This window comes from Rhododendron vialii, chromosome 2a (genome assembly GCF_030253575.1).
Source record: "Rhododendron vialii isolate Sample 1 chromosome 2a, ASM3025357v1".
NCBI lineage: Eukaryota > Viridiplantae > Streptophyta > Magnoliopsida > Ericales > Ericaceae > Rhododendron > Rhododendron vialii.
The window spans coordinates 9,364,399-9,377,232 of NC_080558.1; the positions used below are offsets into that span (position 1 = coordinate 9,364,399).

The 12,834-nt window shown below is 39.1% G+C and overlaps 1 protein-coding gene across 2 annotated transcripts; it reads left to right on the forward strand.

Annotated features, from left to right (window-relative positions):
- The first annotated feature begins 2,974 nt into the window (after nt 1-2,974).
- Nucleotides 2,975-11,148, forward strand: LOC131318160 (uncharacterized). 2 transcript variants are annotated; one of them, XM_058347964.1, is made up of 12 exons: nt 2,975-3,206; nt 3,320-3,428; nt 3,557-3,620; nt 3,998-4,099; nt 4,172-4,236; nt 5,113-5,205; nt 5,558-5,637; nt 5,754-5,970; nt 7,143-7,198; nt 9,158-9,286; nt 10,000-10,183; nt 10,776-11,148. In XM_058347964.1, the coding sequence occupies exons 1-12, from the start codon at nt 3,151-3,153 to the stop codon at nt 10,899-10,901; spliced, it is 1,281 nt and encodes a 426-aa protein (XP_058203947.1). In that variant the 5' UTR covers nt 2,975-3,150; the 3' UTR covers nt 10,902-11,148. The 2 variants fall into 2 exon arrangements, with proteins under 2 accessions (XP_058203947.1, XP_058203948.1); XM_058347965.1 differs by having other exon boundaries at nt 3,006-3,206; nt 10,024-10,183.
- The last annotated feature ends 1,686 nt before the right edge of the window (nt 11,149-12,834 follow it).

Consider the following 12,834-nt stretch of genomic DNA (forward strand, 5'->3'; position numbering starts at 1 on the left):
GAGCCACGATCGATAGATCGAAGACTATTAGATGATCAGCTGCAGCTGCTTCGATCGATAGCCCTGAATAAATCCGTCGGAGTTGCAAGCGAGTGGGTTTAGGAATGGGAACTCAATCTTGTCGATTAAGATTTGGATGCCAGCAGAACTCTACGAGGGATCATCGCGCGTGAAACCTCTGTAATTGATCGATAGGAAACCTCGAAGCTGTCTGGGGCACAGGAGAAAGGGTCTTGCATCTATCTCGAGTTGCTCCCTTGATCGATATTCTATCCCTCGAAGCTTCGCTTCGAGCATGACAGCCGGGAAGGAATTCGCTCGCTAGTGCACCTCGCCCACTTCAACATAAAATCTCTCTGGCCTGCAGCATGGGTTGTAACTTCCCCAGGGAGACATGCTTCGGGTTGCGGAAATTCTTCCTCTCGGGAGACGCAAATGGGAGCCGTAAAAGGCTCTGTTTGGAACTCGGTAAAGAAAGGAAAAGAAAGAGAAGAGAGAAGAAAATAAAGATTTCACGTGTAGTGAATAGTAAATTTTTTCTCATTTTCCTTCTCTTTTATTTTTTTTCCTTTCTTTTCCTTTCCATAGGTTCCAAACGAAGCCGAAGGGATCATGTTAATATAAAGCCTTAAATTGAGCCTTCTTACATCCAGAACAACCCACCCCCAAAGCGGGAGGGAAAAAAAAAAGGCACAACTTTGTAGAACCACCATCCCTCTCGGCACGTTTATCTTTTTAAGTTCTTTTTTCACATTCAAGAGCTTACTTCGACTATTTCACAACTCTTTTTTCATGATGAATGAATTTCAGGGCAAGAAGAGTGCCGATGTTACATGCCGTTGGAAGAGCCGTGCGGGGACAATCCGGATACGAATTGCTACCTTCAAATGGTAAAATCCGGTCATGGCGTACCGGGGAAAATGTCGGACTGTACATGTATTCCGACTGCTCCGCCTAGTTTCGACTACTGCACATGCCTTGCTCCTTGTGATGCTTAATTGCTTCAAACTACTACTACTACTACTTCTTCTTCTTCTTGGGATCATGTGGAGCAAAATGTGTGAAAAGGTCCTAAGGTGCTTCTTGGTTAGGCCTTGTTGGAGAGTTTAGTTTGTGTGATCTTTTGTTGTTAGTAAATTTTTTTTTAGTTCTGTTGGCGGTGTGAACCCAGTTGTTAACTAATCAAAATGTGCAGTTGTAATATCACCGCAAAATTAAACGCACGACCAATTTACATCGGTCCCGGTTGGGATCTCTTGGACAAAGAAAAACTATAATTTTACTTTGTCGAAATGGTAATATGTTCATCGATAGAAAACACAGATACACGAGATAATCATCTAGATGTAACATCTGTTCGTAAGTAAAGGAATAGAGGGTAGACCACTGCTACCGGAAGAACGGGTCCCCCCATTCGCACTCCTACAAACAAAAGAATTAAGAACCCAAACACCAGTAGGAGAGAGGCCGGCAAACCAATCGATTTGGTTAATCGTTGGACCGCCACCAGCACTGCCTTTCCTTTGTTAGAGAACCATCACCACCACCACTGTTAGAATCTAAATCAGCACCTCAGTGATGAAAGGGAAGCCAAGAGATAAAGGAAAAGAGTAATATGAGGAAACTCTTTGATTATAATTTTGAAATCGAGAGAGGAAACTCTCGTTGCAAATGAGAGGCTATTGAAAGCGAAAAAAGCCATCACTACGGAGGAAGGAAACACCCTAGCAAAACTCTAATGAAGAAAGAAAAATGATACTATTGGACAAGGAAAAAAGATAGTGTTTTAAACTTTAAAGAAGTCAATTTCTTGATGAATTTTAAAGCATTTTTATTTCCAATTTGGTTGGATATTATGTTTGTTAGTTTTTAATAAAGTGTAAATTTAAATCAAGACCTCACACAATTTTTTTTGGTTACACGATCAGTTAGCCAACTACTCTCATCAAGTACTATAATCAACCAAATATATTTGAAAAGAAATTATTTTTCTTGTGAAAACATTTTCATTTGTTTCTAGTCAAATTGGATTTACATTTGAAGTTTTAAGTTTCATTAATTAGAGCATAAAATGGATGGGATCCGGCCCCTTACAATAAGAGGCAGCCTTAACTTTGCTTTTACAGTCCAAGCAAACTAGCACATTAGAAATCCTTAAAAAACGCGCGTCTCGCGTAATTCTGCATGCCCAATTGTCCGCACCAGCTCTATATGGTCCAGACCAGATTCCCAGAATCTCCAATTTTCGAACCCATTCACGGTGGTCCAAACGAGGCTCTGGATGATCCGGACCAAGGCCACCAAAACCGATCGATCTTCACAGCCTAACAGTTGCAATTTCAATTGCAAAATCACGTAAGAAACTATAGCCGGTTGAAATTGCACGAGAAGAAAGGTATAATGAATTATAGTACAGATCAATTTTAATTAGCATTTGTATAATAAAAATGTAAATGGATTAGACCATCATTAACCACGTCAAAAATTAAGTCGATCAGATACCAGAGAGAATGAGTTAAAACGGGTTCCGATTCGTGTGCTCGATATAATTATATGTTCTAAATAAAATGTGTTCTGAAATTATATAAAATGATATCCGATTAAGTTGAATTTTGACTTGATTAACAAATTCTAGAATACATACGATTTTGATCATCAAAGTAGAGCCGGAGGGGTGTGCAAAAAAACCGCGTACCCGACCCGAAGGGTCTCTGGCAGGATCGAACATGTGTTTCGGACGGATGCAGGTTTACTTTCTGTTAAAAATCAATTTTCGGTTCGAAGTTCGGGTTGGTGCATTTCTTACCCGTAGGGGCGGACCCGACCCGACCCAAAGAATCGGGCTCACAGATGATTCTTAGTCTTGTTCGATTCACGGGCCTAAAATATTGTTACCCGATATGGTCGGGTTGGGGGTCAAACCCGATCCGCCCCACCCGTGCACACCCCTGCCCGGAGGCCGAAAGAACTCACAAAACGGACCAACGGGAAGTTCCCACTTCCAAACCATGAAATGGAGACATGGAGTCCTCTGTTTAAATCTCAAACTAGGGCTTTTCACAGTAGCAAAGGCGGGAAACCAAGGGGAGAGGGACAAAAAGACAGATCAAGGATAGGGAAGAGAACGAGAGAACACCTCAAGTGGTGAAAATGAGCGACCATTCCGATCCCTCTTCAGAAGCCCTAGACCTTGACGCCATTCGCAGGTTCATCTCTCTCTCTCTCTCTCTCTCTCTCTCTCTCTCTCTATTTATGTCTATATCAGTGCATAGTGTGCACTCAATTAGTAATTATTGCCTGTTTCTTCCTTTTTTATTAGTCGAATTACGGAACTGAGAGAAATCTACGGAAGTTCAAACGACGTCACAGAAGAAATGACCCTTTCTGATTCGGAGGAACTGCTCAAAGACTGTGCTCTTCAGCTCACGGTACAACTCATATTCCATTTTTACAATTTTCGTCTTTCTTTTCTATAATCTCGCATTTGTATATATCTTTTTTTTTTTTTTTTTTCAATACTTGGGGTATACTCTTGAATAGATAAATTGTGTTGCAGAGCAAAATAAATCAGGTTCTGTCCGAGTATTCCGACGATGGGGCTCTGGCGGTTGATGATTTAGGTAAACCTTTCTCATGCTCTCATTCATGTTTGCCTGATCGATGGTGTACTAGCATTTCTTCCGGCCTGAGGCATTAGTGTCTGACAAGTGTGGGATACGGACACGTTTGGCATGTGCTGGGTTTTTTTTTTTTTATATGCTTGAGAAACCTTACGAGGCCAAAATGTAATATTATCCCCCAAAATGCAATATCATGGTTCCTCTCTCTTTTTCGATTTGAACATTTTTGGGTTTGTTATCCTAGTTTATATGGAGCACATGTGAAATAACTGCTGCGTTCTTTTCTTCTTGTGTGTGTGGCCCATGGCTCAATCTGTGCTTTGTATTATCCGTCTATACGTGCCTATGATGTTAATTCAACTGATTTTGGAATGTAGATGCGTATTTGGGACAATTAAAGGAGGATCTTAATTCCGTGGAGGTTCAAAATGCCAAAATATCCAGTGAAATTGAGGATTTTATGGAGACGTATGTAGAAGGTGGGAATTGTTTATTTTTTATTTGAAATGTTAGACGCATGTGTGGCTGATGTGATGCGTGTGTATTTGCAGATTCTCATCGATTGGAGAATGAGCTTGAAGGGTTGTACTGTTCATTGGACTCTATTGCTTCCCAAGTTAGTACTCAGCTGTCCATTAAATTTTTTTTCCTCTGAACTCTAAACTCTAATAAGTGTTTGTTGGTGATAGAAGATATGTTGCTAGGTTGGATATTCAACCTATTAGTCACGTTATATGGTGAAATAAAGAACAATTCAATGCCTGTGCATACTCACAAAAGCGCAAATGTATGGTGAAATAAAGAACAATTCCATGCCTACACATATAAAATATTCACAAAAGCACAAAACCTTCTTTTTAGTCAAGGTACACGTGATTGCCAAGAAGTGAGCTGTCTGTTTACGGTTTTGCTCTGATTCTTGAAGAGAACTATTTATATTGCCTATTCCAGTTTCTGATAAAAACTACTTCTATGGCTATAAATTATGGATTTCAGGAGAAAAATCAAGGATAAAAGTCACTCTTTGTTTTTCCAAGTTGATCAAACTGAAACTGCTGTTCGACATATCTCCTAAAAAAGAGGCGCCTCCATCACTCAAAGAATAACAATGGGGCGAGAGGAGCAAACAGATCTTTTATGTGTATATTGTTTTTCCTCATTCCTCTACTAAAATCTCTGTTAGTTTATGTACATCTTATCTAGTCACATGAATTTCCCTTGCATTCTTAAGGTTGAAAATGGAAGGGACTTCATTCATGTTCATCTTGCTACCTGCTATGCAATGCCGAGTGGCTTGATTTAAATTCACAGTGAAATCAAGTGCTTACTAGCGCTTCCTTATCATTAAATGTGATGATTTCTTGATGTTGTAATGTTGTCTTCTGCTAACTCTGTTTCTCTGGCAGTTATCTATCTGTTATATCTACAAAGTCAATTTGTAGCTAATTTACAAATTCTGTTTGATAGCGTTCATATGGATGGCATATTCTAGGGTATTGAGAAAGTAAAAGCTGATGGACGTGCTGATTGCCCTGCACATGGGGAGGGGGAATTGTCATATGCAAAGGAAGATTACAAGTTTAAGGTCTGATTCTTCATCCATATGTTCAGTTTATTGCTTCCTTGATGATGGATTAAATTAGGTGCTAGGAATCAATGAGTTCTGCATATATATACATACCTCTTAGAGAAATGTGATGGGCTGCAAAATCTCTCACTGTATTTTTCGTTGTTGCAATCATACTAAGTGATGATATCATCTGAACAGGTGTGTTTAGCTTTGTCAATTGTTCTTTCTATGCTTTAGCTACGCATTTGTATTGTTCTAAGCCATTGCTTTTATTGTAACTTTGTACAAGAACATTTCATGTGATTGACTTTTTCTGTTGCCTTCAAGAAAGGAACCAGTAATAATTTACTGTCTTCGTACCTTGTAGATGTTGGAACTTAGTCACCAGATCGAGAAGATCAAAATAACTCTAAAATCGTTGCAGGATCTTGATTGCACTTTGAAAAGGTAAAATTTGTAGAGGTTTTCCAGCTTCTAAATCCTGTCTTGTTCCTGCTGTTTAGTGCTCATGTCAGTTTAGTTTAAACTTTAACTACAATTCTACTTTAATGTTACGCTTGTAGGTATGAAGCCGTAGAAAAGATTGAGGATGCATTGACAGGTCTTAAAGTAATGGAATTCGAGGGAAACCGCATCAGGTTGACATTGAGGACATACATTCCAACTTCAGAAAGCTTATTGTCCCAACACAAAATTGAGGATATTACTGAGCCATTGGAACGCAATCATGAATTGGTTATAGAAGTTTTGGAAGGGACATTGGAGCTAAAGAGTGTGGAGGTTTGACTTCTAAATGTTCCTCTCTCTGTCTCTGCCTATCTGCTCTTGAGAAATTCAATTATTCATGAGGTTGCATCTTCACACTTACCAAAGGCCATTGAAGCATGGAAAAAACTTCAGAAGAATATCTACTAGTATTACTACTCAACCGTTGGAGACTTACTCCATGCTTTCCTTGCTTAGTCTGTTAGTTGTTCCCATAAATGTTAATTGGCACGGACCATGCCTTCAGGTACACAATGGCTTCGTCTTTGCAGTGCTTGATTGGATACCGATTTCTATGTGCAAACTATGAACTTGGAGAACTCTTGTAGTTGAGGGAAACGATAGATCAAGTTTTCTTACTCTTCTCCTTGTGCCCCTTCCCCTTTGCATTTCGCATTGGAAAATGAGTGATGAATACGTTCTTGTTTCTTACTCAAGATTGAGGTTCTCTTATATGCAGCTTCACTAACTCTTGTAAAATATTCCTCACTAATGATTTTTTACCTGCCAGAGGGGAATATAACTGGGCTTTTGTTCATAAAAGAAAATTGGTTTTGCTATGATGAGTTATCTAAAAGTGGTGTATTGTTCGTATGATGTTAATTTTTCTTGATCATTTCACTTTTTTTTATCGTTCTGAGTTGGGTTATTCTTGAGGCTTAACTTCGATTGATAAAAACCATTCGGACAATGTGTACTGCTTCTACTGAACATTGACCGCGCTTGTTGTGTGAGGCTTTTGCCACAATTAGCTCATGCACATATATTATCAAGCTTTTGTTACCTAAATTTCTTTCCTTCAAGCAGAATTTGAGATATAACAATGTGAAGCTGTGAAAGTATGACACCACCTTCACCAAACATCATTCTGATGTTATGCTGCTTTAATAACCAGAGAATGTTTGCTTACAGTTTTCTGATAGTATTTTGTCCAAGTTTATATAAAATGCACGGAAGATGTGCTTATAGTAATGACAGGTTGAGCACGAGGTTTGTTTTGCTTTTAGGCACACTCTTGAGGTTTATAGGAGTTAAATCAGCAGATTCATGTTGCCTAAAAATCTCATATGTTGTGTCTTAATTGTGGCTCCAAAAATTCATGCATATTATATTGTTGTGTTTACGGCCATTGGCTCCAAATTTTTACAGGTTCTGGGTTTTCTCACTGCTGTTTGTGATGTCTACAGATTTTCCCAAATGATGTATACATTGGTGAACTGATTGATGCGACAAAATCTTTCAGGTAGGTTTCTTGCCATACATATCTTGATTTCTCTTTGGCTTTAAGTTCGTCTGATGTACTGCCTACGCTGATTCTTTTCCAAGGTAAGGTATGGTGTTGCTTTTTTAGGATTATGTCTTGGAGATGTCACTCCTCTATGATGGCCTGATATCTGTTGAACCCTTTTGGACTTAAAGTTTCACTAATTCAAGTGTTCGATTTAGTGCAAGCATGAAGTATCAGCGCAAGTCTTTTTGTGATTATTTTACTAGTGTTTGCTTTTAGTGCATTGCCTGTTTGAATCTAATACATCCCATACTTTTGAAGTCCGATAACTCTGGTTATTTTTTCGTAATTTTGGATCAAGTGCAAATTTTCTAGTTTTAATATATTACTTAGGCATGCATGTTCCAATATGTAAATTGCAAAGATGTGAGCGCTTTATTGTAACATAACAGTAGATCCTATTCTCCTACTCCTGGCCCCTCCTCTCCTCTCTCGAACAGCAAACTAGGGTTTCCGCTTTGGGGTGGGGGGTGGTGTGTGCTGTCCCCCTTTCCAATCTGCTCTGGCTTTCCTTGAACAGCCGCTGACGTTACTGTTGGGTAACCTCCGGTCAGGGCTTAACGGCGTATGGCTGTTCTGGAGGCTGAGTTTTGGACGGTGGTCGGTGCTATCCGGTGGCGGCAGCAATCTTGCTTTGGTTAGTGGATTGATGTTGGGTGCAACTGGCGATTTGAGTCAGCCAGCGTGCTCAACCCTCGAGGCTATTCATCTTCACGTGCAGTACATTTAGCCAAGTGCAGCCGTTCCATTGCGACGACCAGACGGTTTCCACTCTTAGGTGAAACCGGTTTATGCCTAACGGTGACGGGGAGTCCGGCAACTGGTGTTGGCCTGGTACGATGGCGAAGGAGAGTCCTTGAGGCGGCAGCCATGGCTGGGTGATTTGGGACGATGGTGGCTGCTGCGGTCGGCGATGTTTGCTGGCAGCGATGCTGGTCTTTGGTGCGGCGGATGATGTTGGGTGGGGTGTCTTTGTGGCGGCGGGTTTCGGTGGGCAGGTGGGTTGGTGGCGGTGGTGGAAGTGGTGTTGGAGGCGGAGAGTTTGGTTTGTCTGCTTAGGTTAGTTGTAGGGTTTGGCAGGTTAGGTAGGCTGATGTGGGCAGGCCTTTTGCAAATGGGCTTGGCCCAATTAGGTTGCAAGGCCTGGCCCTTTCTTGGGCTTAGGTGCTATCGGGTTGAACTCGTTAGGTTGATGTTTGGCATCTTGCCAATAGGGATTTAGGTGGTTGTTCTTGTTTTTCTTATAAAAAAAAATGTGAGGTGAGATGTAGTGATAGGTTGAGCTAGTCCTCTTTGTATGACGCTCCCTGGTGTGGTACTACTATAGGTATTCTCTTTTGTATCATTTAATGATATGGAAACCTCTTTTCTGCCATTATAGTATCATTTAATGATATGGAAACCTCTTTTCTGCCGATAACAAACCACCCCCGCGCCCCATAAAACTAGACCCTTGTGTTCGTATTGTTTCTTTGTTTTGGCAAAAGCCATTGGAGAAGGGTAAACATTTCAAATTTGTGGGTTGTCTCCTTTTCTCCGACGGATTTCTAGTTGTCTTATTATTCATGTTCCAAGTTTCCAACCATAACTTCTTGGCCTTGTGATGGATTTGTGTGCTTCTCTCGAACGCTTAAAGCAATGTTGACTCAAGGCTTCCTTATTTTGAATTTTTTTATTATCTGGTAATGAAACTTTGAAGTTGGGCTGTTTTATATGCCTTCTGATAGATACTCCTGTAAATGTTAATATGTAGACATCCAGTTGGCGTGAGGTCTGTCTATTATTTTTCTTTAAACATCATTTTTGATGGAAGTATATCAGTATATGGATACTTGGTTGGGGTTATGGGATCTGATATTTAGTTACTTCATTGGTTTTGTTTCTGGTGAGTGTTATATTTTCTGTTGCTTCCAGGCATTTCTTTTCAACTATGTCAATGCTGGAGATGAGGTCTCCATTGGAGTGGTTTGTAAGAAGAGTTCAAGATAGAATTGTTCTCTGCACACTAAGGCGATTGCTGGTGAAGTTTGCAAATAAGTCAAGGTAAGATTTATGTTTGTGGTATTTGGATAGCTTTGAGTTCTGAAATTTCATAAATAATATGAGCTTTTCCTTGAAAGTTTTCCTGTTTTGGTGTGAGTGCTGAGGTGTCTAATTTGTTATCCTATAGACTTCACCACATTTATCCGTCTGTTCAAAGAGCAGAGTTTCATCTGCTCCACGGTGGTCATGTTAATGTTTTAAACAACAAAGAGAACTGGATTCTGAAACTATCTCTACAGATAGTATGATTTCACTTTGATACCGTGGTAGTAGGAAAATTATCAAAATGTATTGAGCGGCAAGCGGCTATAAAACCCATGCTCCTTCCTTGAATGCTCCTCATGACGAAAAAGAGAAGCAGTAATGAATTTGCATGAGATGCAAGTGAAGGTTCGTGGAAATGAGCACAACTTGATCACATCCTTGAGAGCATTTTCAACCTCATTTGTACCTTAGGAACAGACCACAAGGTTTGTTGGTTAAAATGATGACAAGTAGAATTGACACAGAATGTGCAGAACTCGATATGCGCGATTGAGTTTTTTCTGGTGTTGTTTTTCTCATACCAGAATTTTGATGTTTCAAAGCCCACGAAAGTTCGAATTCCAAGCAAGTTCAATTGGAATAGCTGATATAATTGCGTGTTCTATACCGTAGAATAATATCATTGATTTTCAAGAATATCATTCATGACTCATGAGCACGTGTTGCAGGCACTCCTTCGAGTATATAGACAGGGATGAGATAATAGTTGCTCATATGGTGGGAGGAGTTGATGCTTTCATTAAGATGTCTCAAGGTTGGCCAGTATCAAACAACGCTCTCAAGCTGATATCACTCAAGAGCTCAAGTCAGTATTCGAAGGAAATTTCATTGAGCTTTCTCTGCAAAGTTGAGGTGGGTAGTATCATCCATTTAGTTTCTTTGAATGGATAAAAGTATTCTTGTAGTTTCCACCCCTTATTTTGGATCATCCTTGAATTGCTGAACAGAAGTACACCTTATTCTCATATCAATTACTCGATGAATACACCTTTGAAACACAACTCTGAACACAACTGTGTCTGGAACTGTTAGATGTATGTGAATCCATGTGCATCTTACGGTTCCAGACACGGTTTTGTCCGGAGTTGTGTTTTAAAGGTGTGTTTGTAGATTTGCTCCTCATATAAAGTTCAGCAACATGTATCAGTTGAACGTTCTTACTGGACAAAAAAAGGAAAAAAAAAACATATATCAGTTGAATGTTATTCATGGCCGATCAAAAAAAAAAAAAAATGTCATTCATGTTTTTCTTTGTCGGGTTTGGTTGAGCTGCCATATGTCAGTATTTCATCATAAATCTGAACTGTAGTTCATTTCTTGTTGTATCATTTGTTTCATTTCAATCTAGAATATATAACCTCAAAGGCGTTGATGACTTTATTTCTCATTGGTGGTGTTTTAGATGTTTGTTTTTCCTGTTTTCCCATTTTCCTACCATTACCAGGAACTGGCAAACTCATTGGATGCGCAAATCCGACAAAATATTTCAAGCTTTGTGGATGCTGTTGAAAAAATACTCATGCAGCAAACGCTAGCAGAACTCCAGTCTGATAATAATTCTGAGAGTTGACTACTTCTACATACCAGAGCAATGGTGGTTTCTCTATTGGTAATAGTAACCGGTATAATTTGAACTATATTTTCTGTGTGCATTCTATATAAGGTTAGTCGTTGATGTTCATGAGCTCATAAAGACTTTTAACTGGATGCTCGTACATCCTACCCACGTGTGGTTGTCTGAGAAGAGTCACTGCATTCATCAATATCCAATTTGAAATTATTATTTTTTTGAAAGGAATGTGAAATTAGTTTAATAAGGAAAGTTCCAATCATTCGTTAACTATTAGTTTCCATTTCTTTATAAGAGTTGACAAATAGGTTAAGCCACCCCCGTAAAGACCCTCCCTTGTACACTTATTTATATAGGAGTTGCACAATATTTTTTTAAGATTATTCTATACTTATTGATTGTTTGTATTTAGATGCATACCTCACAGTCATTTAATGTTCTTTTTTAACTTACATGTATAGCGTTCCATAATCATTAACCTGTTTATGTCAACTTTTCTATCTTCAGAATCAAATCTTACGTAATTATTAACACGTTTATTTCAACTATTCTATATTTAGAATCACATCTACGTCAATTCCTCATTTTATAAATATCAAAACCAAAATTAGAAGTATGAACGAGTAGATAGTACGAACAAGACGGTATTATATTTTATTGAACCCAGAGACTTGGTACATAGGCATAGCTGCCATAAACACTAGACCAGACATCATCTTTTAACATCTCGAACCATTATAAAGCGATGCGCAAAACAAGACCGGGTATTTAGAGATCTCGAACCCCAGACTCAGGGCACTGAACTTCAGAACTGATTTAGCTGTAACACGTATTTTGATTTACACTGAAAGGGACCTATTTTTTGTGTGAATTTTGGAAGCCTTAGACGTCCGCCTTGTCGTCTCCTCCTCAGAAATAGGCCCTGATTAACAGCCTGAAGACTTTTATTTTATGCTTGTACCAGTTCAATAATAGGCAAGTTTCCACAAATGGTAATTTTTTCATGCCTGCCCATGCATTTAGTTTATGTGTGTGCCTGTGTGTGTGTGTTTATCGATTGCTATCTATCATTATTTAAGCACCCTATACATAGACTCTATGGCCTATATAAAAGTATACCATTACCTTCATGAGAGACTGAAAGCTAGGCAACAAATTTAGGGGAAGGATAATGAGGAAATTGGTAGCCTGTAGCCCTATCCATACTTTCTTTCTCTTCTTTTTGAGCTCACATAACCTTTCTCAAGGTATGATATTCTGTTCCTTTACCTTATTTTCGAGCTAAATTGGCAATTACTTGAAATTTGGTAGCCGTGTACTTTATTCATCAATAAGCTTCTAATGAAGATACAAATTTTGAGTTGTCTGAATTGCTTGATCCTCTTGTTTCTATCCCTTGAACTGTATCTGGTTCATCACCTTTTATATCTGAAAAGTACACTGTATGAACTCGGAAGATTCTTTTTTTTTTTTTTTTTGGGTAATTCGGAAATCCATAAAGTAAACTAGAGGAACAGAGTCATAACACCACTTCAGTAGCATAAACTAGAAACACCTAACAAAAGGGCCTAGGTTCTAATCTGCTGGCTCTCAAACAGTTAGCAATCACTAACTCTTTGGCTGAGGGGGAATTTGATCCATGACAACTTGATCTTCAAGTTGTTCAGCTCCCAGTCAAGCTAAGTTATCAGCGGTTTGGTTAGCTTAACGGTAGATGTGATTGAGCATGGCACCATAGTTGTCAGAATCATACGATTCACAATTCGTATCGTACGATTCGATACGATTCGGTGGGTAATCGATACGAATAGGCTGCCGAATCGGAAATAGCTGTGAATCGTAAGCGAATCGGTGAATCGTTCGATTCACTTAAAACTTCTAAAATTCATTTTTTACTCTTGTTTTACGTCTTTTGTTGTTTGAAAATGGTTCA

What these genes read in the sequence shown, in the direction of transcription:
- LOC131318160 (XM_058347964.1), top strand. Translation starts at nt 3,151, where the DNA reads ATGAGCGACCATTCCGATCCCTCTTCAGAAGCCCTAGACCTTGACGCC. An exon ending in TGGACTCTATTGCTTCCCAA is followed by an intron (nt 4,237 to 5,112) that starts GTTAGTACTCAG and finishes GGCATATTCTAG; the next exon opens with GGTATTGAGAAAGTAAAAGC. An exon ending in GCTTTCTCTGCAAAGTTGAG is followed by an intron (nt 10,184 to 10,775) that starts GTGGGTAGTATC and finishes TACCATTACCAG; the next exon opens with GAACTGGCAAACTCATTGGA.